A 24,327-nucleotide genomic window follows, 5' to 3' on the forward strand; every position below is an offset into this window, starting at 1 on the left:
TTGTGTTCCATAAGGAAGCAAACACAAATTGAAAAAAAAACAGTAAGAAATTAATGTCCATGAACACATTAGCATGGATTTTTAAAAATCTGAATGAATATATATATATTCATGTGTGACTGAAGCGATGTGCTGTGCACCAGAGATTGACGCAGCATTGTGGACTAACTATACTTCAATTAAAAAAAAAAAGATTCAATAGCCATTTATTTAGCTGTGTGTAAGCACAGCAGCCTTCCAGGTTGGTAGGGTTATTCTCATTGTACAGAGAAGGGGACTGACGTTCTGAGAAACTAAGCTGTCCTAGTTTAAATAGCTCCTAAATAGCAGTGCTTGGAGTTGAATCCAGAGTTTCTGACAAGTCAAATGCCCCTTTCCCTATATTCAATTCTCACCTTGAAATTCATAAAGCAGGGTCCTAAGGAATGGAATTCACGATGAAACAATTTTATAAGAGGAGAAAAGATAAGGAACATTTCGATCCATGTGATACCACCTGGGCGGGCTGAGCCAGGTGAGCTGCTGCAGAGCTGGGCCTGGGCCCCTTGCAGGAAAGCTATGCGGGGCTCAAGGGCAACAGCAGAGCCTGCCTGTCCAGATTGGGAGTGGGAACGAGCTGGGAAGGAGGGGGAGGCATTTCACCCCATGAGGGGCTCAGCTCCAAGTGAGAGGTGCTGGTACAGCAGGGACCTGACTGAACCTGATCCAGGCCCCCTGGCACTGTGCTGCCTGCACTTTTCATTCAAAGCTCTTGATTCTATAACAAGGGCAGAAATGTTCCCTCTGTGAGGACTCTGCTGGATATGGTTTCAACAAAAACAAGGACGAATTATGCAAGGAAAACATTTTCCCCTGAGTTTCTTCTCCAAATCGAATGTGTGGGGGAGAGAAATATGTAAGGAGAACAGAAAAATGTAAGTAAACAGTGCAAATCAAACCAGTAGGCGAGCTTGCACATCCAAAGATTGCAAGGAGGAAAAAGGAGTTATTTCAGCTTTATGTTGTTCTCTGTGAATGTTTCTTTTTGTTTTTAATGTTTTCAAGTCAGAGGCTTGTAAACGTGCCAATTCCTAAGAAATGGCCTAGGTGGGATGCACTCGCTATCTATTTTTCCTTCTTAGCTTCAGTCGTTCTTTTCTCCCTTGTTTATCTCCCTGTAACCTATTTGATCTTTAACTTCTGTGGCTTGAACTTTCCATCACCATCTGGATCCTTCTACCTTCATTGAACATGATTAGCTGCTTAATTCTTACCGCTTGAGAATGGTACATCCACATTGTGATGTGTGGACCTACTAACCCTGCCGCTGTTGATTCAACTAATCATGTTTTCTCTCTTTATCTGCAAATGGATAAGGCCACCTGTCCATAGAAGATGTGTTCTTTCTGCACTTGTTTGCCTCCTCAATACCAGTGACATAGCTCCCTAAAATGGAGAATTATGTTGGTAACTAAAAAGACTTGTCTGGAAGCAAAATTATCTTTCAAAAAACAGGGAGCATCTCAGTTCAAACTAGTATATCAGAATTCACAGACACAAATGCAGAGGGGGATGAGGCAGGGGATGTAAAAGATTGAAGCCACCTAGATGTAAGAGTAATTCAGACTGTGGCAAAGCAGAAGCAGGCAGCCACCACCCAGTTCCAGTGGGCTGTTTCCATGAGGGAGCAATGGTCCAACATTGCTAGATGTTATTTTCCAAGACAATTTCATAGTCTAAATTTTTATGTGTCATCTTTTACTATTAGCTACTAATCCTGATAATTTTCAAGACACTCAACTGCTGCTCTGTGGTAGGTGAGGAATGAAAGAGAGAAGCCACGCTGAGATAGCACTATTCATTGGAAAATGATACCATGTGTGTAGTTTAGGACCTTGCTCCTTAAAATGTGGTCCATTGACCAGCAGTATTCATATCACTGTATTCAAATCTGAATGAATTAGAATTCAGAATCTCCGGCCCTACCCCAGACCTACTGAATCAGTGTCTGTGTTTTAACCAGGTCCCTATGTGACTGGTCTGCACATCAGAATTTGAGAAGCCCTGATATCAGTATAAGGTGATGGTTGGTGTAAGGACAACTCTGATGTTCTGGAAGGGGACTTCACCACGGTTCACCCATCCTAGGAGACACCAAAGGAGGCTTTATTAGCTCTAAAAGCTACAGACAGGCAGCTGAATGTTGTGGTTTATTTGTAGTCATCTCTCCCTCATCTCTTCCCATCCTCCTTTGCCCCTTTCCTGGTCTCACCAGTTGTGGTTGGAGAAAACAGGGCTGTTGCTCTCCATCGACCTCCCAGACATCTGAGCCAACAGCAAGAGAACCACATAAAGGGCTTTAGCAACCTGTTTCACTTTCATTCTATAATTCTCTCTCCTTTTTTTCCCTCTGCCTTTTGCACATTCCCTTACTTACCACCTCCCCCTTGGCCATCATCTTACTTGTTTTCTGTTTTGTTTTGTTTTGTTTTGTTTTGCCTTAGCCTTTGTCCAACACCATTTGAGCTGACAACTTCATTCTGGTCTGATTTCCAAACCTTGACCTTGTACTCCCATAGGATGCTTCTCTGGAGTGTCCTTCCTCCTCTCACAACCACGTAACAGGAGAGACTTGCCTGAGTTCAGCATAGGCTTTTGGGCACTGGTGGCCACTTCTCCACTTGTCAGGAGTCTGGGATGAGACTCTTTAATTAATCTCTTCTTTGATGTGAACTGATAATTAACAGGTAATACTTAATAAGAAATTAAGTAGGTGGTTTTTCTGAAAAATATTGACATTTGAGCCTTGAAGAAAAAAACGCCATTTCTCTTTTGAAAACATCTCCAGGTAACAACTGTGCCAAATCCAGCTAAGTTGCTGTATGGTGGCTTAGCTGCAGTAACAGGAAGTGACTTACTCTTTGGGGATAAACCTCACATTATGAAAATGCATTTAATTGAAGATATCTTCTTTGACAAACAATCTCTTTGTGAAAAGTATCCTGCCAAACAACTTTTTGATGTCATATCTCCCCCAGCTTTTCTACAACAACGAGAGGACAGCCTCTGCTGCCCTCACTTCTTGGCCTTACAGCGTGGACGTCCTTGGTGGGTGATGGCTCTGTTGGCTCTGACTGGGGCTCTTTCACTCCCACCTCGTCCCTCCTTTCTATCTTTTCTTCTTCTCCACTCTCACCAGCGCTCTCATTTGATAGATAATTATTGAGCACTTGTGTGTAAGTGTTCTAGGGATTTGGGAATGGCTACTACAGAGATGGTCCCTACCCTCTTCCTAGGAGGAAGGACAGAGATTAGACAGTCTGCTACACAGTTACTCTTTTAATTCTATGGTGAGTGCTATGAAGAAGTATAAGCATTATTAAAAGATCTGTTAAGCAGATCTGACTCTTGCAGGAGGATCCAGAATAGTGTCCTGAAAGAGTGATGTTTGAGAACTATTTAAAAGATGTGGGCAGGGCAAAGAAAAACTGTAAGGATAGTCCAGTTTCCAAGGCTACTAACAGTGGGGCATCATAATCTGAGGGGGAAAGGAATGAGGTGATACTAGAACTTGAGATGAGATCTGTGTGGACAGGACCAACTGAATGGAGTTGTGACCTTTATTGAAGAACAAAGAGCCCATATAAACCCTGAAGGGAGAGAACTGAAAGAATAAAGAATAAATACCCAACTCTTACACTTCTCTCACACTCTGATCTCCTGCCAGTGTCCCTTTACCCCACTAACCCATTGGTCAAATCTAACCAAAATCTAGAGAATAAGGGAGCCAAGTGATAGAGCCCATACATGGTAGCCTCTTGGGGCACAGAGCAGGGTGGAAAGGATAGAGAATGGATCTGGAGAGGAATAACCACCACAAGTATTTTGGCATTTAATCTAAGAGCAATGGGAACTCATGAAAAGATTTTGAACATGGAGATACATGGTCAGATTTGTGTTTTACAATGATTCTGGCAATACATTGGTAGAAAGTGAGGGGATACAAGGAGACTATTTCAGCAGGCATAGGAATATCTAGAGGAGATGTAGTCTAGGCTAGATGTTGGATATATCTGAAATCAGTTCAAGAGTGAAATAGCAGTTTAGTGATGAGTTGCCTATGGGGAGGCACATGGCGAAGAGGTAGACATGTGTCTAAGATGACCTCCAGTTTTCTGAGTAGGAGATGCTGCCTTTGCTAAGAAAAGAGACTCTGGAGCAACCCCAGGGTTATGGATAAGATCTTGTGTTCAGGATTAAAGCTGCTGAGTTTAAGGTACCTACTCATCATCTTAGAAGCCAGAACAGGAGCCTGGGTATTAGATGTGGTAGAGAGGCTGCTAGATATCCTGTTAGAGTCATCTGGGGGGAAAAAAGTGAGTTATTCCCCAGTCTTGGGGGGAATTAAATGAGTTTTGTGAATATTCCTCCCCTCTCCTAGGAAGGTTGAGGTATTGACACAGACAAGAATAACTTCACGTATTTTCATTTTAATCTCAGAGTAAGCATTTGTGAAGAAGCTACTGTCAAGTTAGGAAAAGAGTGCTGATTAACAAAAGCAGTTCCTGGTGCCAGACTTTGGGTCCTGTCAAACTTGTCTTTATTTTGACTTTGATAACTGACTAAATGCTAGAAAATATTGTGAATTACAGAGTTTCCCATCTTCTGCTCTTGGTCTTTGCTTTTATTGAAAAAAATAATTTTTTTTTCAGATTTTATAAAATCATAAAGTTTGAATTTGAAACTACCTTAAAATGTATTTAGTTCTACCTCCCAAGTTCACTCCTCAAGTATGCCTTCATCTTTTTTCATATAATAAACTAGTATCCTTTTAGTAGAATACTTAAGGAATGCTTAAATGCCTCCAGGGAAGGAAATTCACTACCTCCCACAATAGTGCATTTCTACCTCATTCTTTGAATAGTTGTTCAATAAGCTGATTTGACTCTTTGTAATGTCCACCCCCCTCCCACCATTTTTTCCCTGATTTTCTGGAGGAACACAGATTAAGTTCTCTTTCTTACTTCTTATGATCACCTTCCTGTTCTAAACTCTGGATGCCACATTGCTTCTTGGCCTTCTTCAGGTAGCAAACCCAGCTCTACATCTCTTGCCCATTTAACATGTTTCTGACCCCTCAGTGTCTTAAGAGGCATTTTCCAGTGGGGTACTTTGAATAAGAAAATATTTTAGCTGAGATCTGAACAATGTTGAATACAGTGAAATTAGTATGTCTCAAGACCTACACAAATATACATCCATTGATACAATATCTTTTCCCTCCACTACTTTTGCCATACATCTGTCCTCTCTTATTATCTTCTCTTGTCAAGTCACTAGGCTTTGGGAATTTTGTGATATTTGTTTGATTATTTTCATTATGTGGATGACCAAACCTATTAAGCTATTTGTGGCTTCTTGGCAAGCCTCCCTTCACCATCTTCTGCTTGGCTACTTGCCTGTTTTCTTCAGGGCACCTGAAATTGGATGTGGTGGTGTCAGCAGAGGTAGGCTCTCTGATGTGTGCTGGGCTGACAACACTAGATCTGGTATTAAGAAACATTGAAAGGAGTATTCTCTTTGCCAACGAGTTCTTAGCAACTTTCTATTGCGAAATTAGATGAAAATGTATGTTTCTATGTTTAAAACAACCTATTAAAAGCTTCTCTTGGTAGCTCCAAATCTGAGCCTCCTGGTTTGCTGATTCTCTGAGGGACATGTTAGTGCTAAGTGGCCTTTTGTGTTTCCTGACAAAAGTGATAGCTGGAAGAACTAAAGAATCCCTTGGATCATTCAGCAGTGGTTCTCTAGTAATAACACAAAAGGAGGACTATTATATCTATTTTATGGACAAGGAAACTGAGGAGAAGATGAGATAGATAACTTGCCTAGTATCAAAGAGCTAGAAAGTGGCAGAGGCATTTACCATAACTGATTTCAACAGTCTGTTTACTTCTCTACATACCTGAGTAGAATGCCCATTATTTTTTTTTCCATTTTATGCCCAGTACCTACAGGGTGCTGAGTATATAGTAGGTGCTCAATTAAAAGTGTATTGTATGAATGATAAATGCTGGAGACGGTGTGGAGAAAAGGGAACCCTCTTACACTGTTGGTGAGAATGCAGTTTGGTGCAGCCATTGTGGAAAACAGTATGGATATTCCTCAAAAGACTGAAACTAGACTTACCATATGAGCTAGTAATCCCACTCCTGGGCATATATCAGAGGGAACCTTAATTCAAAAAGGCACCTGCACTCCAGTGTTCATAGCAGCACTATTTACAATAGCCAAGACATGGAAACAACCTAAATGTCCATCGATGGATGACTGGATAAAAAAGTTGTGGTATGTTTATACAATGGAATACTACTCAGCCATAAAAAATAATAAAATAATGCCATTTGCAGCAACATGATGCCCCTGGAAATTGTCATTAGATTGTCATTCCAAGTGAAGTAAGCCAGAAAGAGGAAGAAAAGTACCGTATGATATCACTCATTGAAAAAAAAAACAACAAATGAACTTATTTATAAAATAGAAACAGACTCACAGACATAGAAAACAAACTTACGGTTACCAGGGGAGAAGTGGGTGAGAAGGGGTAGGTTGGGAGTTTGAGATTTGCAGGTACTGACTGGTATATATAAAATAGATAAACAAGTTTATACTGTATAGCACAGGGAACTATATTCGATATCTTGTAGTAGCTTACAGTGAAAAAGAATATGAAAACAAACATATGTATATTCATGTATGACTGTGCTGTACACCAGAAATTGACACAACATTGTAAACTGACTATACTTCAATTTAAAAAACAGTGCATTGTATGACTTCACATATAAACTTGATTCTTACCTCTCTCTCTGAAACTCACTTTTATAAAGAAGAAGACACTTGTTCCTTCTATGTTGTGGTTTTAGAGATTACACTTGGTAATAACAGATGTTTTATTCTCCAGAGGAATGGAGTTGTTAAGAAATCGAATCATTAACTCTTAATTCATCCATTTACTTGGATGAATCATCTGTAGTTGGTTCAAACCACCATGTTATGTCTTACTGCTAAAATTCAACTCAAATCACATGGGAGTATGCCAAACTGTCTACCCTTCAGTTCAGTGCCTAATAGTGTAAAGCCAGTCCATTTGTCAAGTGGATGGGGGTTAGTTGACAGTAAGTAGGGGCACAGATGAAGAGTAAGTTCTATCAATTGTCTGGTGTTGTATAGACCAGATAACTGGGTGATTTGTCAGAAATGTTCTCATAGATTGTGCAGGCTGGCCTAATGTAGATCTAGCCCTGGAGTCTGGTCAGTTAATATTATGACAGGGACACTTGTGAGTAGCAAGATTTAGCAAACCAAATGATCTTTTTTCAGCAAATGCTTGTGCTGCTGGAGTGATGGGAAGCAGCAGCAGTGATCTCAAAGCTCAGGCTCTGTAAAGGAATACTTAATTACCTTATGGGATTAAATATTTTATTGTTTTCTTGTTCTCTAAATCACTTTGGTGATTTCTTCTATATTTGATTAGTTGGTAAACTCTGTTATTAGAAGAAAAACCCATGAGAACAATGTCTCTGGGCTCTGAAAGGTGATTTGAAATATTGCGAAAGAAATTCACTTTATAACTACAAAGGAATTTCAAGTAAGAAGTTGTATTACATGCATCATAAGCAAAACAGGCCATTTTGAATCTCTCCATTCTAGATCAAAAAGTTTTCAAAAATATATTGACATGGTTGAAAAAGGAAGAATCAGGCCAAGGAATTAATGTTTGATTTTCATCACTCATAAGATAAATGGTTCATTTTATCTTGTCACCAATAATGGTAATATATTTTAAAGCCATCAATCAAACAGTAAATAGTGTAACATCTTACACTGAGCTAAATATGTCTTAAACATCTACATTATTTATGAGCTTGCTGCTTGCTGGAAAATTGATCTGATTGGGGAAAAATCCAGAGAGTTGCATTTTCTTGCTATTTACATTCGATTACAACCAGCAGTTGGCTTTAGGGTTCCAAATGGTACAGCTGAAGAACATAAATATGCTTTAGGGAATATGAAAAGAGATGGGAAGTTTTCTGGGAATAGTAAATTAGGCAAATTATATTCAAATCACAGGCTTTATTCCCTTTGCTGAAATCCCAGGCAGCAGATCGTCTGTGGAATCTGCCAGTTCTAGTGAAATCTCTTTAGGAGAAAACTGGCATTCCAGTCCTATCTCCTCTACCAACCAGGTTCAGTGTGACTTTGACCAAGTCATTAACCTGGGTGGGTCGTGGTTTTTATGTTTTTAAATAGAGATTCTGCGTTGAATAACTTTTAAGTTTTTTTTTTTTTTTCCTGGTCTAAGCAACTGTTTCCAAGGGGTTTCAATTTCGCACCTTTGGGAAAATAGTGGAACAAAGGCTGTGAAGTGGTGCATAGGCCTCTAAGCTCCTTGTGGCAGTTACTTCATCTGTGAAAAGAGAATGATGGACTTTTATTTCATCCACCTCCTGGGAAGGGTGAGAGCAGATGAGGCAACAGTCACGCACATGTGTTTAAAGGTGAAAAGGAATGGCCAGGGCCTGACTGTGCGGGGCATCAGGTCGTCTGTTACTGCTTTAGCCTGAATGAATTTCATAGTTGGAGATATTTTGTCCAAGCTTCCTTACTTGTTATTGATCAAAGATTATATGTGTGTGTGTGTGTATACATACGTCTACATATTTATGTATATGTGTGTGTGTGCATGTGTAATACACACATACGTATTTGTACTACTAATCAGAGTTTCTGATTTGATATAGTTCAGCCCAAAGCAAAGAAACCTGTTATTTCATTTAATAGTCACAGTATTCCTTTAACAAACCTGTAAATTTCTGCTAGGATTGACAAAAAAAAAAAAAAAAAAAAACATTTAGAAAGAAAAGCTTGAGGATTCCTTTTACCACTTTTGAAAACTCAGTAGAACTTTGCAGTGACCAGCCTCAGATGTGATGAGACCAAAGCAGTCATCCAGCTCTTTCCCTGTGTCAGTGAAGGGCGGGTCTCTACCTAGGAAAGAAGTCTCCATGGAGCTGTAGATCAAAGGCATAATGGAAGTCTGTTAAATTTTACATTTTAGTGGGAGAGACATTCTTTCACTTCCCCTTCCCCACCTCTTTTTAAATTTTCTTCTACAAGAAGCTCCAAATTGAAAACTAGAATCCTTACATGCTATTCAATAATCCTCACCACTCAGTCACAAATCAGCAGGGAGACGAAGTCACCAAGCCGTGGGTATTAGGTGCTTATCTGCATGTGAACCTGTATTAATTACATCTCAGGCAAGCTCTATTTGTGAATTCAAAGTGCTGCCCCCTTAAGGAACTTACCATCAGGGCTAGAATGTACACAAGTGGCTGAGCAATTTTGCTTAGTTAGCAGCCTCCTCATTTAGAGTCTCCTACTCAGGGTGTGGCATGGGACCAGCAGCATTGGCACCTGGGAGCTCATTAGAAATGCAGAATCTCAGGCCCATTTCAGACCTGCTGATCCTCAGGTGATTGGTCTGGACATTACAGACATGATGTGGTGATTTAGAACCCTTGTTCTAGATCCTGGCTACATATTGGACTAATGGAAAAACTTAAAAAAAATACTGATGTCTGGGTCCCATCTACAGAGATTCTGACTCACTTGGTCTGGGATGTAGCCTGGGCATCATGATTTTCATAGCTCCCCATGCAATTCTGATATGCAGCAGAATTTGAAAACCACTGAATTAGACTATATAGCAATTCATAGCGGAAAAATCCATCACCTCATGTGTTGCTTTGGTGGCCCTTGTTACTCCTTAGTGACCACCTCCTTTTCCTCCTTCTCCTATCACAACTCATGTCTCACCCCATTGGCCCTTCAAGAAAGATTCACCTCCAATGCTTTCTTCCCCCAGACCATATTTCTCCTTTCCTCCCCTCAACCCCATACCACTTTATCTTTAGGTTTCTTCCAAACTGCTTATTTCTCACGTAGTAGTCCAGTTATTTATACGTGTTGCTTATCCCTTCTCCTAAGCTATGAGCTCCTAAAAGACATAAGCCACATCACGTTTATCTTAGCATCTAGCTAGGCTGGGTAGTATGCAGAGGGGAACAGAGAGGGCAGAAGGCAGCACAGCCCAGAGGTGCCATCTCTCTTTACATTGGTCAGATAAGATGGACACACAAAGAATGCATGAGTGGAATTTAATATCTGGATGAAATAAAGGCGAGAGCTGTGTTAACCACGTCAGAGGATGGACAGTGGTGATACAAGTTGAAAGAGGGGTGGAGACAAGAAAGCAGTGAATATATCCAGTAAGCACTAACATGGGGTTCTGAAGGGAGAAGGCAGGATCCCCAGGCTGTAGAGAGAGGAGCAGAGCTATGATTACTCATGCATTCCAGAATGCTGGCTCAGACTGACAAGCTCTGCAAGGGAGGTTGTCGTTTGGGGTGCAGGATGCCTTTGGTGAGTGTGACTGAGTCCTACACTGCCTTCGTTGCTCCTCTCAGTCTTCCCAGAAGCAATCCCTTCACCCCTGAATGAGCCAGCGTGCTCCCAGAAAGTGGATATAAGTAGACACGCAATAGGATGCCTGGTTAAGTTCAATACTGTGCTTAGTTCACCTTTCAGTAGATCTGAACCTCCTACTGCATTTCAGCATCGCCACTTACGCCCGTTCCATATTCATGCTTGGGATTTATATCACATTTCCTTTAACAGCTGTGAAGCACTTAGCAGGAGGGAGGCTTGATTCGCTGCAGGCAGCTACACAGATTGCTGGAGGGCCTCCAGGGGAGGCCCAAGAAGGTGGTGAGTTGATAGTCCAGTGGTCAGTAGAGTATGTGGGGAAATGGACTCATTTAACTTTGTTCCAAGGGTCTCAAGATCCCAGAGCCCTAGACCCCAGCCATGGTTAAAGAATAGTGTATTTCATCACAACCTCCTCTCTGCAGCCTCTCTATTTTTGAAAAACAAACAAACAAAAAACACGGTGACCATGTGTTCTTCTAGGCCCATAGAAAGTCTGATATAGAACTGGCTTAAAGGGAAAATCATGGAAGGCATGGCACTTTCCATATCCTCTTATAGCCAAATTTGATGCCTAAAAGCAAGGTCTTCTAGGCCATTCCTAACCCTCAAAAAGCTGATCTTATTATGTATCATTTCAAAAACATTCTACCAGAAAAAAATAATATAGTAATCGACTTTTTAAATTTGGAAAGCCAAGGCAAAGATATCGTAAATTTTCTACTTAGTGTCCAATAGTAAAATATAGAAAGGAACGTGTATTTAAATCTCATTTCTATCATTTGCTGGATTTCCTTGTCTGTAAAATAGGATTCATGATAGCTGCTCAACTAACTGGTGTGTGTGTGTGTGTGTGTGTGTGAGTGATTCAAAAAATATATAAAATGCATTAACATAGGGCCTGATACAGAGTAGAACTCAACAAATGTTAAAATGTTCATTCCCTTCCCCATCCCCCCATTTTTATTCCTATTAATTTTTTTTTAGTGACGGTGCTGGGGATTGAACCCTGGGACTTCATGCATGGTAAGCATGCATGCATGTACCACTAAGCTATACCTCCTCCTCCTTATTCCTATTACTGTTATTCCTTCTTAAAATCTCAGAGCCAGAGAGCCCACTACCCAATGACAGATTAAGTGTCTTGAGAAGAATTAAGGTTTCATGATGTTGGTAGCTAAGAAAAAAGTAGAGGACATGGATAGAGAGAACTGTGGAGGTGCAGTTGTCTTGGTGATGGCTGTTGCAAACAAAAATTTTTGAGTGGTCAAATGTCCTGGCATAGAATTTCCCAACCTCAACACACACATTTGTGCCCTTGACAATGAACCCTCCCTCATTTCTCCCCTTCCTCCTACCCCATCTCATTCTCTAAACAGCCTCCTTTATACTTTTAGGGACAGAAAAGTTGGATGCAACCTTTCTCTTCCTCTAAAGACTGTCTCTCTCTACCCCTTTCAGAGGAGAGAGGATAAAGGGCAGGCAGTGTGCAGTCTTCCCGATTCCTTGTGCAAGATATCTGATACAGGAACTGGGCAGGGGCTCACTTCTCACCATAGCCAAGCTGAATGGGGCTTCACCTGATACCCTATTTTCTGTTAACATACCCACAAGCCACCCAATTGATTCCTCATCTCCCCAACTTTCATCCTCTTCTCCCCAACTTTCAATAAAACAGAAGGAACAATGTCTTCAGACTGGTGGGAAAAATAGAATGGGCCAAAGAGGTTGCCTAGTTTGTGAAATCTTAACACCTGATTCAGTAACAAAAGCCTTCTTGGGGCAACAACTCCCCATACTGGGTGCCAAGGTAAAAGCCATATGTACAGCCACAGCTCAGTCAGGACAGGCCTTTCCCTGTCATCTCTGCAGTGAGTGGCAGATGGCAAATGATTCCCCAGATTGCTAAAGGAAAGGTTTTGATTCTTTGCCCTTTGGGTTTTGTACTGAGTCAAAAAGAAACCACCTTCAGTGGGAATGGTTTTGCATTTTAGGGGAAAAAATCAGTAGTTTGGGCATCACGCATTTAGATGAGACATTGCTGGCAGTCTCCTAACTTAAATGTGTATTTCAGATTCAGCAAATATGCCACCTTCCTCTCAAAGCCTTTCCTGAGTCCCCAAGTAAAGAGAGCTCCTCTGTGAACTCAGTGCACTTGATCTGTACCTCTCCTGGGACACTTAGCACCTTCTACCACACATTCTGCTTTTGTATGTGACTTGTCTCTCCTTCCTGAAGATGAAAATTATGCCTCACTTATCTTTGCATTTCTTGTGGGACTTAGTAAAGGCTTTTATGACAGTAAATACTGTATGTATTTACTATTATATATATGTATGTGTTTATATATGTGTGTGTTTATATATATATATACAGTAAGAAACAATGAAAAAATAAGAGACTCATCTCTTTGACACCTGTAGGAGCTGATGGTTCTATAGACCCTCTAAAGTCCATACAATTTCACCCAAATTCATATTTACCACCTTGTGCCACTACTCTTGATGAAGCAGAATTATTATTTTGTAACTCCTGTTCGTGAGCAGCCATGAGATGTGAGCTTCTTCACAAATTCTTCCTTATGTCTCTAAGATTGACTTAAATCTCACCCCAGTCCCCTTTCATAAGCCAAACTCCTTGGAAGGATGGGTATGTTGCCTGTCTCAATTTCCTCATTTTCTGTGAGCCCTTCAACCCATTCTAATCCCACTTTAGCTTCCACAGTCCTAATAACACCAAGTAAAATGCCCTCCTTGGCAACATTCATCCCTATTTATCATACCCTCCTTCTTGAAACACTCTTCTCTGGACTCCTGAGACTCTCCACTAGATTACACTCATGTCTCTGTTGACTGATTCTTGATGTCCTCTGCTCCGCATCATCTCCACCTCGTCTTCAAATGCTGAACGCCAGCGTTCCCAGGCCTCAGCCATGGGCCCTCTTCCACTTTATGTTCTCATCACACTTTCATCCATATCCAAGGCTGCAGTAACATACACCACACCGTTCTGCTCTCAAATCTATCCCTTGGGCAACCCCGTCATTAAGTCTAACTCTGAATACCTAACAGGCTCACCAACTCCTCAACCTCAACATTTCTAAAATTGAACGTGTGATCTTTCCTATAAAATATAGTCTCCCTTTAATGTTCCACAGCTGATCAAAGTGTGCACATGTGCAATCTGTACTTCTCTCCATAGGACTTAGCCACGATATTGATAAAATTATAAATTAGTTATTAAACATCTGGCTCCCCAATAATATATAAGCTCCCTGAGGGAAAGAATTATGTCTATGAGTACTTATTTGTTGAAGAATGACTTAATGAACAAATTAATGAATGCATCAGTGAATGAATGTGTCTAGAAGGCCTTCCCAATCCCATCCATCCCAACATTAATAAATTATGAGTTCTCTCATAGAAAAGGAGAACAGATTGGTGGTTGCCAGAGGCACAGGGTGAGGTAAGGTGGGAGAATTGAGTGAAGATAGTCAAAGAGTGCAAACTTCTAGTTATAATATGAATAAATTCTGGGGATGTAATGTACATCATAGTGACTATAGTTCATACTTCCTTGTATATTTGAAAGTTGCTAGGAGGTAGATCTTAAAATTTCTTACCACACAAGTGTCCCAGAAAAAAAAAGAAACTGTTGAGATTGAAACTATCCATAAAATGTGAACAAATAAATAAGGAAAGATACTTATCCAAGGGAAATGTCTCAGTATAGAAATCAGAAGTCTCAATGCAGATTATAGTCTTCGTGTTGCTTCCAGAGCCTGTTGGTGCTGGGCTTTCCCACTGCAGACTGGGCTCCATGTAATGGTCTGTTTCACATGCTTTCACGGGCAGGGATGTGGCTCTTCTGACAGCTAACAGGCCTGGTCCACACAGCTGTCTCCAAACTAACAGCAATTCCCTTGCTTATCTCTAGCAATTCAAAAAACTGCCTTTTCCAGTAGATCTATTCATAGCTTGATCAAGACTATTTTTTTTTAAGTTGCATTCTTTTTAAAAAATACTGAGAAAGACTAAGATGGCATACTTAAAAATCATCCAAGCAGTTGAGCCTTCTGGAACATTTTATTTTGAAACATTTTTGCAACATGTCTTTAGGTGTGGAGCTTTAATAGTGTGAAACAAGCTCATGAAATTTAAAATCAGTATGTGTATCACAAGCATTCGATAAAGTGAGTGTGTGGAGCACTGTGTAGGGCATTTCCCCAAATTCTCTTTTACCCAGTGCTTTCTGTTAGCATAAGTGACATGACTTTCATCCTGTGATACTCTACTCTTTGAAGGCAGGTCACGGATTTTTACCTTTGTATCCTCCATAGCATAAGCACTCTGCTTTTTAAAGAATAGCACCAAGTAGATGTCTGTTGGAATCAATGTTATCAACAATTTGGCTTTTTATATGGCAGTTCTGCTTCTGCCCATCCCTGTGGCCCAGGCTGCCCCTAACCACAGACTGACCCCAGGAAGGCATTTCACTCGGATCTACCATCTTCATGGCATTGCATGGGCTGGACTTCACTGAACTCCCTCTCCCCATTAGACTACGTCTTTCCTGTCTTCTGAGCCACCTGAAATACTTTCTAGGAAGTGCTGCTAGAATGTACCACTCTGTGAGACTATGGTGGTGCTTTTGCTTTCATTTTTTATCCTCCCAGTTAATATAGTTATAACTAGTTAGTTATAATAATATAATAACAATGTCAATAGCTATCATCAATAGAAGAGTGCCTGGATCTTAGTAGATGCACACTGATTATTTACTTATTATAATTACCAGTGATAATGACCATTGTTAGTAATATAACAAAATATATTGAGCTCGTACTGAAATGGTCTCCCTTTTTTTGCCTTTTTTTGTTATTATCTCAGGGAAGCTATTGGATATATAGTAATTTTGTGTCCAGGAATTGATTTGGAGTGAATAAGTCATTTACTTTCTTTAAAAAAAGAACAGTGTGTACAGGGGGGTGTGTGTTTCTCCTGATTTCAAACAATTCAAAAGCTTTACAGAATAGTGGTTATGTTGGCTTTGGCATCCAAAAGCCTGGGTTCAGAAGCTAACTTCTGTGACCTTAGGAAACTTATTTAACCTCTCTGAATCTTAATTTTCTCCTTTGTAAAAAGGAATAATTATAGTACCTAACTCATAGAATGGTAAGGATTGGATGACACAATAAACGTCTCTTGTGTCACATAACAGCACTCACTAATGTGCATTGCTATTTTTTATTATGACTGTTATTTTAAAAGAACTGGAAAATGTGGAAAAGCAAAAAAGAAAAGTCACATTTAATTCCATTATATAACCACTATTAACATCTTAGACTATATGCTTCTAGTTTTTTATGTTTATGTGTGTGCCTATGTTTAATTTTTATAAAATTAGAAATTATTATTTATTACTTTATAATTTGCTTTATAAATTTACTTTTCTGTGCCTAATATATACTGTCATACATGGTATTATTAGTTGCATATTTATCATATGTGTCTTCTGTAATTTATTCACTGGACATTTAGATTGCTTTGAATTTTTCATTAATAAATAATAGTAGTTTCTTGGCAAAATTTATAGGAAATCATTTAATAAACTGCAGAATATAAAAAAAATTTTTAAATAAATTGTCAAATTGGCTTTTATAAAGACTTTAATTTTATTTCCATCAATAGTGTATGAGACTTCTAGTTTCCATATAACCTTGCTGAGCCTGGATAATATATATGGATATACTTTTTCAATCTTACCCAATCTAATGAGTTCTATGCAATATAGGGCAAGTCATTTTAATGCTGAGCCTCAGATTCCCAACCCATAAAATTAACTAATGAGTATAGAATTTAGAGATATGAGTCACAGGTCATCAAGTTATATTGATTCTAGAGCCTATTGATGCTCCATATTAGAAGTGTAGCTGAAATGAGAAAGGGCTGTGGTGACACTTGGTTAACATGCAAAGAGACTGAAGGGGGTGACTATGGGAGAGCATTTCCCTGGTAAAGTCAGGACTGTCCAGATCTCCCAATGTTCATCAGACATGCAGTCTAATTCAAAGAGTGATGTGGGCAACATGTATAATTAATATTTATGATTATTTTTATTGCCACTTATCTTGCTATAAAATGCAGGCTCTGCAGGCACAGGAATCTTTATCTTGTTCACTGATGTATTTTAAGTACCTGGCACAGAGCCTGACACATAGTGGGGGTTCAATAATAAATATCTATTGAATAAACAAATAAGCTGAATGAAACTAACCTATACCTGTCCAGAGGCTGTACACCTTGTTAACCAACAGAATTGCCTCCCCGGGATGAATGTAGGTGACCCGCCATGATTGTGCCTCTTGCCAGAAACCATTGCTGTGTCCCATCACAGAGTCTTTCTCAGTTATGTTAATACCTGCAGTCTGGTTAAGATTCAGGCTTTCTTATGGGAATCCACACTCTTCACAGCAATGTTGGGTCTCTGTGCTCCAACCCATTATAAATTGTCTTAATAGTTCAACTCAGAAGGTAGTATTATTTCCAAGTTCTTAGGAATACTCCATTACTGCCCCTTTGTACTACCTAGAACAACCACCTTATGGCCTAGTTGAGAGTACATTATATGAGATAACATATAATGTAAAACATAGAACTGTTTGTCAGGCAATCTGATGTGGTGGTTAAAAGCATGGGAACTGGAGTCAAATAATGCAGTTCAAATCTGGGTTCAGCAATTTAACAACTGTGTTACCTTGAGCAAGTTACTTTATCACCCAGTATTCAGTTTTCTCATCTGTAAAATTCAAATAGTACCTGCCTTATAGGATCAATGCATGGATGAAATGAGTTAAAACTTGTGAAGTAGAAATAGTAAGTGACTATTACCTAATGATAATTATTATTAGCAATAATAATAATAATCTCATTGAGAATTTACTATGTGTCAAAACCCAAGTTTATATTACTTAAAATAATCTTTAAAACAACTCTATGGGCTAACCATTACTATTATCCCTACCTCATGCTTAAGGCTATTGAGGCTCAGAAAGTTTTAGTAATGCTCTAAAATCACATAGGTAGTGAGTAGTAGAAACTGGATTTAAATGCAGGTGTGTCTAAAATAGTCTCTCATGGAGAAATCTTTAACAGAATTTGAAACATCTACATTCTCATTGACGTTACAATTTCTAATATCTGATTTACACTCTTTTTAGTCATGCTCACAGCCCTAGAACATTTTTCAACAAACTTTTTTTTTAACATTTTTTTTTCATTCAACAAACTAACTTTAAATGCATGTGAATACTTGAACACCATCTATTGGTCTGAGGGTCTGTAGTTTCTAAGGATTCTTACACTCACTTTTAGTGATTTTATTATGGTCCAGTTCAGCAATTTCTGTATTTCCTCGAGTAGGATTTAGCAAAATCAGTCAGTTAAATAATTAAATACAATTTATAAGCTGTAGAAGGGCAAATCTCATGAAAAAAACATCTTTCCTTGCAAGGTCAAATGTAACCTTTTCAGGATTCATTTTCAACAGCGTGTTGAAGTTACGGGTACTCTAACCTAGCAGTGATTCTCCACCTGGTGTGGAAGTGTCTTGACACCAGCAGTAGTACAGACTCATCTGTTGTACATTAGCTGGTTGACATGGTCCCCTGTGAGCAGATAATATCCATCTCATCGCATTGAGAGACTTGAAATTTTAACCCTTTTCAGACATCTCCTAGCAGACAAAACAACCTGAAAAAAGCGAGCCATCTACAGTTGTCAAGCCAGCCACCACATTTGTGGGCCTGATTTGCTATGCCATATTTGACAGATTATTTTTTGTATCTTTGAGACTTATCTTGTTTTCATTGAAATATACTCTAAAATGTTCTGTTACCTTTGCCAAGTGAAGGAGTTGTGATGTTTGGTAAAAGTGTCTTTCATAGTCAAGAGATTTAGACAATGTACTGAGAACTAGTATGGCTACGAATTGGTAGAGTAGTGGTAACTTGGCAATGATCCTTATTCAGGAAGCACATTAGAATGTTAGCTATGATTGCATGGGTTTATACAGGATTCAACTTGAGGTTTGAAGATCATATTTTTCTCTTCAACAGGTTAATTATTTATGGCTTTGTGAAGGCTATGGTATATGCTGACCAGCTGAAAAATGGAGACTTTCATTTCACTGACTGTTTGTTTTTTGGTTCACTGATGTCTGCTACAGATCCAGGTAATTGCCCAAATAATGTTTTCTTCTTTTAAGAGTCAAACATGTAAATTGAATGTTTCTTTAAAGACCATCACCTGAGCCTGCATAATAATAATTCCTTATTCCTCTTCATTTGCAATTGACATACATGTTAGTGATTACAAAAAAAAAATAAGAAAAGAAACAGGTGAACTTTCTAACAGCTCTCAAAAAATGGTTTTGAAAGCAATTTTAGTAATGGGAAAGACTCTTTAAAATTCATTATAGTTTATTTCTCTAGAATATGCAGCCATTTTGAACTATGGTCCTTAATTTTTCTCTGTTTAACTTCTTTCAAAAATGATTTGCTGAATTAAATAGTAAAAAATATTTTTAGAAAATTATTTACTATGTAACTTTTGAAACTAAGAGAGAATAGTAAAAAGATTTATCATATATACTTCAAATCAAATTATGATAATTATCAAATATGATCAATATTTTTATCTATACCCTCTTGTACTATTCCCAGTGTGACTGAATTATGTTAAAGCAAATCCCAGACATCATATTTTATTTGTAAATATTTTGAAAAACTACCATTGTCAATATGAAACCTAAAAATATTAATAATCATTTAAAAAATATTATCAAAGAGCTAGCCTCTGTTCAGATATCCCCAATAGTCTTTTTGTCATTATCATCATCATTATCAGTTTGAGTAGTAATGTGTACAAATTAGGACCCAAATAAGGGCTACACATTACAATTGATGGTTATGACTATTGAGTTTCTTTTAATCTATATGTTCCTCCTCTCTTCTATTTTTCTTGTCACTTATTTGTTAGGGGGAAAAAGGCAATTTTTCTTGTGGTTGAATTAAATATGGTACTTAAAGTGTTTCTCTATCCTCTGTATTTCTTGTAAACTGTTGATTAAATCTAGAGGTTTAATCAGATTCAGGTTCCTCTTTTTTGGCAAGATTACTTGCTTACTATGAGTCTTTATAGAATCATATCGGAAAGTGTGTAGTGTTTAGTGACTCAGCTGTCAGCCTGATCCATCACATTACTGAATTGCTACTCCAGCAAAGACCACCAAAACACACCTGTAGTTGAACAAGATGTGTTTATTGTAGTGAAGAGACTGCTCACCAGAGAAACAATGGGATCTCTCAGAGGGTGTTAGAAAGGACTTGTTATAGGACTTGGGCTTATGCTTAGTGATTTTAGGGAGAGCTTAAGGAATTGGGGCTTTGCTCTGGATTAGATGCTGTCTGGAAGCATGAGTAATTGGGCATTTTAGTAAGTCTTATCCGGTAGGAGGAAAGACTGAATAGAGCCTAAGGCTACAAATGGTAAAGAAGCAGCGCCATTTATAATAGCCAAGATAGGGGGATCTTTGGTCAATTTTGTTGTTTGGACAGTGTTCATTATTTGTGTTTATGCAGATATGATTATGTAGTAGTCTTATTTTTGTCTTGATCCATGCTCACAGAGTGAACTTGTCTGATGTTTTCTGTGAAATTATTTACATTCAGCTGAAGAACAAGGCCCAACTAATATACCAGGCCAGCTCGTAAGTGCCAGGAGCTGCTTTTCTCTTTCTTAGAATAGCCCTCTGACCAGCAGTATTGATTGGCACCATGTGGTAGCTTGTTATAAAGCAGAGTCTCAAGCTCAACCCCAGAACTACTAAATCAAATTCTAGAATTTAACAATATCCTCAAGTGATTTATATACACATTAAAGTTTGAGAACCACATTTCAGACTTCCCCATTTTAGCGAACGGCTTTAGAACCAATTGATGCTTACTGCTTAGTCTAGTATTATTAGTGGTTACAAACTAGTGGTATGCTAATTTTATCCTACCTTTTGCATGTATTACCTGGTATTCTCCTAAAAGAAACAATTTTCCAGATCCATTATTTGAGTGCCCTGTGATATTATCTGAGGAAAAAATCAGGATAAATTATTTATTTTTTCTGTTTATTTACTAATTTTCTGTTTTCAAAATAATGAGTTATTTCCCTAGCATCCTCCACATATGACTAAGGATATGGGTGGGGTTGGCTTTTTATGAGTGTCATATCAACACATGGATTTAAACATAGTTGATATGTTATAATCTACTACTGTAGTTATACTTTTTTGATGATCAAAATATTCCATCTTTGACAACCAGGAGCCTTTTCAAGTTTCTCCTGCATCCTTTTGTCATGAACCCAATGGTCTTTCATAGATTTCTTGTTTTGGAAAAACATTAGGTGTTCCAACCTTATCTTGTATGTTTCCTGTACTCTGACATAGACCAGACATTTCTCCAAGAGGCTTGGTTCTTTCTAAGAGGGAAATGTATCTAAAGACCAAAATGTGGGCACTAGGCATTCTCATTGCTACTGGATTGCTCATTGTTTCTAGATATTTTTATTTGTTTTGAAGGAGAAATAATATCACAAATTCATATTAATATTTTTAGTTCCAATTTAGGATTTCAGGAATTTTACTTAACTGCCTTGAATTTTTATTTGCATTTATATTTTTCTTCTTCCTACTTTTCTTCTTTCTATTACATTAATATAATTTCTTACTTCCTTTAAATATATTTTTTCAACAGTATAATACACATTACTATTAAAATATGATTATTGAAAACTGCTTTAGAGTTCATTGTGGTTCTTTTTAACCTTTGTACATATGACAGTAGGATGAGCAGTTTAAAATTACTCTGTTTTACAAAAGACCCTGAATAGCCAAAACAGTCTTGAAAAAGGAGAATGGAGCTGGGGGAGTCATGCTTCCTGAATCCAGACTATATTAAAAGGTACAGTAATCAAAACAGTATGGTATGGCACAAAAACAGACACATAGATCAATGGAACAGGATAGAAAGTCCAGAAATAAACCCACATACTTATGGTCTATGATATATTAATCTATGACAAAGGAGACAAGAATATACATGGAGAAAAGATATTCTCTTCAACAAGTGGTGCTGGGAAAACTGGACAGCTACCTGTAGAAGACTGAAATTAGAACATCCTCTAAATACCTAAATATAAGGCCAAATACTATAAAACTACTAAAGGAAGACATAAGCAGATCACTCTTTGACATAAATCATAGCAATAGTTTTTTTCAACCAGCTCCTAAAGTAAAGGAAATAAATTAAAAACTAAACAAATGGGATCTAATTAAACTTAAAAGATTTTGCATGGCTATAGATACCATCAACAAAACAAAAAGACAACCTACAGAATAGGAGAAAATATTTGCAAATGATGTGACTGACAAGAGACTAATTTCCAAAATACACAAATAGTTCATACAGCTTAATATAAAAAAAAAGCAGCCTAGTCAAAAATGGGCAGAAAACCTAAATAGACATCTCTCCAAAGAAGACATCCAGTTAGCCAACAAGAACATGAAAAGATGCTCAACATCACTAATTGTTAGAGAAATGCAAATCAAAAGTACAATAACACCTCACACATGGTAAATTTTAAAAAGTCCACAAATGATAAATGCCGGAGAGGGTGTGGAGAAAAAGGAACCCTCCTACGCTGTTGGTGGGAATGTAAATTGGTGCAGCCACTATGGAGGACAGTATGGAGATTCCTCAAAAAACTAAAAATAGACTTACCATATGATCCAGCAATCTCACTCCTGAGCATATATCTGAAGGAAAATATATTTTGAAAAGATACATGCATCCCAGTGTTCAGAACAGCACTGTTTATAATAACCAAGACATGGAAACAACACAAATATCCATTGACAGATGACTGGATAAAGAAGATGTGGTATAATTATACAATAGACTATTACTCAGCCATAAAAAAAGAATAAAATAACACCATTTGCAGAAACATGGATAGACCTATATATAGTCATTCTAAGTGAAGTAAGCCAGAAAGAGAAAGAAAAATGCTATATGACTTCTTATATGTGGAATCTTAAAAAAAAAAGAAAGACACAAATGAACTTATCTACAAAATAGAAACAGACTCAAAGACATAGTGAACAAACTTATGGTGACCAGTGGGTAAAGGGAGTGAGAAGGGATAAATTGAGAATTCAAAATTTGCACCTCTTGGGGAGTGATAGAAATGTTGGCTATTTTGATTGTGGTGATGGTTCCACAGGTATATATATTTATCAAAATTCATCATATTATACATCTGAAATAAGTGTAGTTTACTGTAGAGGAATCATACCACAATAAAGGAATTTTTTAAAATTACTCTGTTTAAAGAGTTCTTAAAATAATTCCTCTGTATGTTTAAGCTGCAGGTCAATATACAATAATGTTCATTTGTTTCATTTTGTTTTTAATTTTTGTTTTAAAATTATATTAAATATCTACAGAACTCCAAAATGAAAACCATAGAACTAAACAAGAGAAATCTAGCTTTTATCCCTATCACGTCTATCTTAATTTTCCCACCATTTTGATTGGTTTTTACTTTACCCTTCTACTTTTAAACCTAAGCAAATACACAAACATGAGCACACTCTACTGTATACTACTATACACATGGATCTTCACCTTGCTCTTCTTTAGTTAACAGTGTTTTCAAGAATAATCCTTAGCAACATATAAAGATCTTTCTCATTCTCTTTTATAGCTGCAGAATACTTCATAGTTTATTCAGCCTGTTGTCTGTTGATGGACATTTGGGTTCTTTCCTGTCTTTTGCATTACTAGTGGTGTCACAATTAATAACCTTAAAACTAATAGCTTTTCATATTTTGCCAGTGTTTCTTTAGGATAGATTTCTAAAAACAGTTTGAAATGTATATGTAATTTTCCTAGATGCCAAATTCCCTGCCGAAGGTTTGTACTATTTTGCTTTCACACCAGCCGTGTATGACAGTATCTGTTCTTCACAACCTTGCCAATTCAGAATTCTGTTACAATTTTGGGTTTTTATCCATACAATAGGTGAGGATTTGTATCTCCCTGTGGTTTGACTTAGTACTTTTCTTATTATGAGTAAGGTTGAACATTTGTTCATACATTTAGGCAACATGTGCATTTTTTTTTCCTGAAAATCAAATATTTATAAGATGCCCTTTTTCCAGTGAGGCTGTTGGTCTTTTATTCTTCAAGTTTTAGAAGCCCTTAATATATTAGGGATATTAACCCTTTGTCTGTAATATCAGTTACAAGTATTTTTCCCAGTTTTTTACCTGTTTTATTTCGCTTATGGGATGAAGGAGGAAAAAATATTTTTTAATGTATGATGTTTACCTGTTTCCTGGAAGAGGATGAAATGAAAGTTTGTATCACATTTGAAACCCATGGTGTAAATTAGAGAATCAGAGCTCCAGAATGATGTACATAAATAGACAACTCCATCTTCAGGCCTAGAGATGACCTGGCCACTAAGTCCTTGCTGAAACATTTTACACAACACTCTCCCAGCCCCAGGGAAATGCAGAAGTCCCTTGGCATCCATGGAAGTATGGACTTGAGATAAAATATTTTCAACCCATCAGTGATTTCTAGGATTGTTCTCTTACGCCATTTATGGATACTTTGCTTCTCATGGTCAGGTCCCATTTTAGGTCACCTTTGCACAAATCTGCATGTTGAAAAGCATT

General features: G+C 37.9%; 1 protein-coding gene across 1 annotated transcript in view; it reads left to right on the forward strand.

Annotated features, from left to right (window-relative positions):
• SLC9A9 (solute carrier family 9 member A9) overlaps positions 1-24,327 on the forward strand; it is a 500,318-nt gene that overhangs the window by 123,627 nt on the left and 352,364 nt on the right. The window contains exon 5 of the mRNA XM_010952224.3: positions 18,647-18,762. Coding sequence (XP_010950526.2) covers positions 18,647-18,762 — 116 coding nt within the window. The remainder of the gene's footprint in view (positions 1-18,646; positions 18,763-24,327) is intronic.

This window comes from Camelus bactrianus, chromosome 1, assembly GCF_048773025.1.
Source record: "Camelus bactrianus isolate YW-2024 breed Bactrian camel chromosome 1, ASM4877302v1, whole genome shotgun sequence".
NCBI classification, from domain to species: domain Eukaryota; kingdom Metazoa; phylum Chordata; class Mammalia; order Artiodactyla; family Camelidae; genus Camelus; species Camelus bactrianus.